Raw genomic sequence first — 4,505 nt, forward strand, 5'->3', positions numbered from 1 at the left:
TGGCTTCCACATGGGATTTTTAAAATGAGGCTTCTGTTGCACAGATTTGTAAGGCAGCAACTTGGTCTTCGCTTCATACTTTTTCCAAATTTTCCAAATTTGATTCTTTGCTTCTTCGGAGGCTATTTTTGGGAGAAAGGTTTTACAAGCAGTGGTGCCTTCCGTTTAGGTTCCTCTCTTGTCCCTCCCTTCATCCGTGTCCTAAAGCTTTGGTATTGGTATCCCACAAGTATTGGATGAATCCGTGGACTCGATACATCTTGCAAGAGAAAACAAAATTTATGCTTACCTGATAAATGTCTTTCTCTTGTGATGTATCGAGTCCACGGCCCACCCTGTCTATTTAAGACAGGTAGTATTTTTTATTAACAAACTTCAGTCACCTCTGCACCCTATAGTTTCTCCTTTTTCTTCCTAACCTTCGGTCGAATGGCTGGGGGGTGGAGTTAGGGGAGGAGCTATATAGACAGCTCTGCTGTGGGTGCTCTCTTTGCCACTTCCTGTTGGGAAGGAGAATATCCCACAAGTATTGGATGAATCCATGGACTCGATACATCGCAAGAGAAAGAAATTTATCAGGTAAGCATAAATTCTATTTTTTCACTGCATCTAATTTTTAATACAATGTTCAGCTCTTTATAAATTGCTTTATGCTCCAGGTAATCAATGCATTGCAATTGAGCTGGTGCTTTAGAGAAACTACTTAATTTACAAATTAATTTAATTTCAAAAGGACCTGCAGATCATTTTTCAATAAAAAAAATCTCATTGCAGAAAGTGAAAAAAGCTCTGCCTCTGGGATACTCAGTGTGACCAGTGGGTCTGGATGGGGATTTTCCTTGAACCCACAGGCATTAGGGGCGCGTTTTCTAGCGATGCCTCTCTCATTTGCCCTCGTTTTGCTGATTCCATTTCCTTCACAGACTTTTTACGCCATGACACTTTTTTCTTGTAGGGGGGTTCTGCTAGTAGCTGAGGTGAGCAGCCGCTTCAGTGATATCAGACAGTTTCTTAACGCTATGTCTCTGCTGGGATTCAAGAATGTTACAAAGGTAAGGCTGGGGCTTTGTGCAACTGTAAAATCACAATGTGTGTAAGGTGTATATGGCACAGAAGTGACACTTAACTGGCACACAGTAATAGATCAGTGCAAGTAACTGTGTATGTGCCACAAGAAAAGGAAAATGTGTATATGTGCATGCACGTAGGTCTGTGTGTGTGTGCGCGCGTGTAGGTCTGTGTGTGTGTGTGTGCGTGCCTGCGTAGGTCTGTGTGTCTGCGCGTGTAGGTCTGTGTGTGTGTGCGCGCACTCGTAGGTCTGTGTGTGTGTGCGCGCGTGTAGGTCTGTGTGTGTGCGCGTGCGTGCGTAGGTCTGTGTGTGTGAGCGCTTAGGTCTGTGTGTGCGCGCACTCGTAGGTCTGTGTGTGTGTGCGCGCGTGTAGGTCTGTGTGTGTGCGCGCGTGTAGGTCTGTGTGTGTGTGTGTGCGTGTGCGTGCCTGCGTAGGTCTGTGTGTCTGCGCGTGTAGGTCTGTGTGTGTGCGCATAGTTCTGTGTGTGTGCGTGCCTGCGTAGGTCTGTGTGTCTGCGCGTGTAGGTCTGTGTGTGTGCGCGCACTCGTAGGTCTGTGTGTGTGTGCGCGCGTGTAGGTCTGTGTGTGTGCGCGTGCGTGCGTAGGTCTGTGTGTGCGCATAGTTCTGTGTGTGCACGCACTCGTAAGTCTGTGTGTGTGCGCGCGTAGATCTTTGTGTGTGTGTCCCCGTGCGTAGGTCTGTGTGTGTGTGTGCGTGCATAGGTCTGTCTGTGTGTGTGCGCACGTGCGTAGGTCTGTGTGCGCGCGCAGCTTTGTATGTGCGTGCGCAGGCCTGTGTGTAGGTCTGTCTGTGTGTGTGCGCGCGCAGGCGCGCGCATAGGTCTGTCTGTGCGTGTGTGCGTGCACGCGCGTGTAGGTCTGTGTGTGCGCGCGCGCGTGGGCCTGTGTGTGTGTGTGCGCGCGCGCGCGCAGGTCTGTGTGTGCGCGTGCGTAGGTCTCTGTGTGTGTGTGTGTGCGCGCCCACGCAGGTCTGTGTGCGTGCGCGTAGGTCTGTCTGTGTGTGTGTGTGCGCGCGCGCGCGTAGCTTTGTGTGTGTGCGTGCACGTGCAGGTTTGTGTGTAGGTCTGTGTGTGTGTGTGTGCGCACGCAGGCGTAGGTTTGTGTGTAGGTCGGTCTGTGTGTGTGCGTGCGTGCGCAGGTCTGTGTGTTTCACTAAACCCTTTCTCCCTGTGGCAGCTAAACGATCAGTTGTTTGGAGGGATTAGTCTGTCTGTAGTTCTGTCTGTGTCAGTAACCATTACATGTGGTAAATAGTGTTCTATATTATTATTCTAATTTTCAGAACACAGACAACAGCTACTTCTACCTCTTTGAGTTCAATAAAACCAGCCTAGGCAAAGATTGTTCAAAGCACCCGGGGTTGCAGCTAACCCCATGTTTGTACAAGAAGAGGTGAGGTTACACTTTGCTTTTGGAGGACCTAAGAATGGATAGAGTTCCGAAGAGCTGAGACTTAATGTTCTGAGATAGCAGAGACTGAGAAGGTCTTCAATCCCAAGAAGACACCTTAACCTCTGAAGAGATCCACCGGACCGAGAGAGCCGTGAAACACCACATGTTACTGCTTGTGGAAGACCTTTTCCCAAACGGGGAGGTTTACTGGAGCCTTCTTATGTTTTCCTTCCACATAACTAGCTATGGATAGGGCCAAATCTCACAAGATTCTCTTCAAGTCTCAAAATATCTATTAGCTGGGGAACTCCAACTAAGACCTAAGAAATAATCTGTGGTTCAGTTCCTAATATTTCTTCTGGCCCTTAGATCTGTTGTTCTTCAACGTTTTAATCGGCTAAGACATTTTCAGATCTTTTTTTTTTAATAAATGTATTTATAAAAATATGTGTCTGTTTACTCATTTCAGTAGCGCTAGTAACAAATATGTGACATTACTCATTTCACTAGCGCTAGTAACAAATATGTGACATTACTCATTTCAGTAGCGCTAGTAACAAATATGTGACATTACTCATTTCAGTAGCGCTAGTAACAAATATTTGTCTGTTTACTCATTTCACTAGCGCTAGTAACAAATATGTGTCTGTTTACTCATTTCAGTAGCGCTAGTAACAAATATTTGTCTGTTTACTCATTTCACTAGCGCTAGTAACAAATATTTGTCTGTTTACTCATTTCAGTAGCGCTAGTAACAAATATGTGACATTACTCATTTCAGTAGCGCTAGTAACAAATATTTGTCTATTTACTCATTTCAGTAGCGCTAGTAACAAATATTTGTCTGTTTACTCATTTCAGTAGCGCTAGTAACAAATATGTGACATTACTCATTTCAGTAGCGCTAGTAACAAATATGTGACATTACTCATTTCACTAGCGCTAGTAACAAATATGTGTCTGTTTACTCATTTCAGTAGCGCTAGTAACAAATATGTGACATTACTCATTTCAGTAGCGCTAGTAATAAATATGTGACATTACTCATTTCACTAGCGCTAGTAACAAATATGTGTCTGTTTACTCATTTCAGTAGCGCTAGTAACAAATATGTGTCTGTTTACTCATTTCAGTAGCACTAGTAACAAATATGTGTCTGTTTACTCATTTCATTAGCGCTAGTAACAAATATGTGTCTGTTTACTCATTTCACTAGCGCTAGTAACAAATATGTGTCTGTTTACTCATTTCAGTAGCGCTAGTAACAAATATGTGTCTGTTTACTCATTTCAGTAGCGCTAGTAACAAATATGTGTCTGTTTACTCATTTCAGTAGCGCTAGTAACAAATATGTGTCTGTTTACTCATTTCAGTAGCACTAGTAACAAATATGTGTCTGTTTACTCATTTCAGTAGCGCTAGTAACAAATATGTGTCTGTTTACTCATTTCAGTAGCGCTAGTAACAAATATGTGTCTGTTTACTCATTTCAGTAGCGCTAGTAACAAATATGTGTCTGTTTACTCATTTCAGTAGAGCTAGTAACAAATATGTGTCTGTTTACTCATTTCAGTAGCGCTAGTAACAAATATGTGTCTGTTTACTCATTTCATTAGCGCTAGTAACAAATATGTGTCTGTTTACTCATTTCATTAGCACTAGTAACAAATATGTGTCTGTTTACTCATTTCAGTAGCGCTAGTAACAAATATGTGTCTGTTTACTCATTTCAGTAGCGCTAGTAACAAATATGTGTCTGTTTACTCATTTCAGTAGCGCTAGTAACAAATATGTGTCTGTTTACTCATTTCAGTAGCGCTAGTAACAAATATGTGTCTGTTTACTCATTTCAGTAGCGCTAGTAACAAATATGTGTCTGTTTACTCATTTCAGTAGCGCTAGTAACAAATATGTGTCTGTTTACTCATTTCAGTAGCGCTAGTAACAAATATGTGTCTGTTTACTCATTTCAGTAGCGCTAGTAACAAATATGTGTCTGTTTACTCATTTCAGTAGCGCTAGT

At 43.2% G+C, this 4,505-nt stretch overlaps 1 protein-coding gene across 1 annotated transcript; it reads left to right on the forward strand.

The window, feature by feature from the left end:
• Nucleotides 1-599: 599 nt before the first annotated feature.
• On the forward strand, nt 600-2,927 carry LOC128644611 (ribosomal RNA-processing protein 8). The gene is made up of 2 exons (XM_053697157.1): nt 600-1,052; nt 2,373-2,927. Exons 1-2 carry the CDS (start codon nt 876-878, stop codon nt 2,484-2,486), a joined length of 291 nt encoding a protein of 96 aa, XP_053553132.1. The 5' UTR covers nt 600-875; the 3' UTR covers nt 2,487-2,927.
• The last annotated feature ends 1,578 nt before the right edge of the window (nt 2,928-4,505 follow it).

Source organism: Bombina bombina, unplaced genomic scaffold (assembly GCF_027579735.1).
Source record: "Bombina bombina isolate aBomBom1 unplaced genomic scaffold, aBomBom1.pri scaffold_2739, whole genome shotgun sequence".
In the NCBI taxonomy this organism is placed as follows: Eukaryota; Metazoa; Chordata; class Amphibia; order Anura; family Bombinatoridae; genus Bombina; species Bombina bombina.

Coding starts and splice junctions, on each gene's coding strand:
- LOC128644611 (XM_053697157.1), top strand. CDS start 876: ATGCCTCTCTCATTTGCCCTCGTTTTGCTGATTCCATTTCCTTCACAG. Junction 1,053..2,372: donor GATTCAAGAATGTTACAAAG/GTAAGGCTGGGG, acceptor TCTAATTTTCAG/AACACAGACAACAGCTACTT.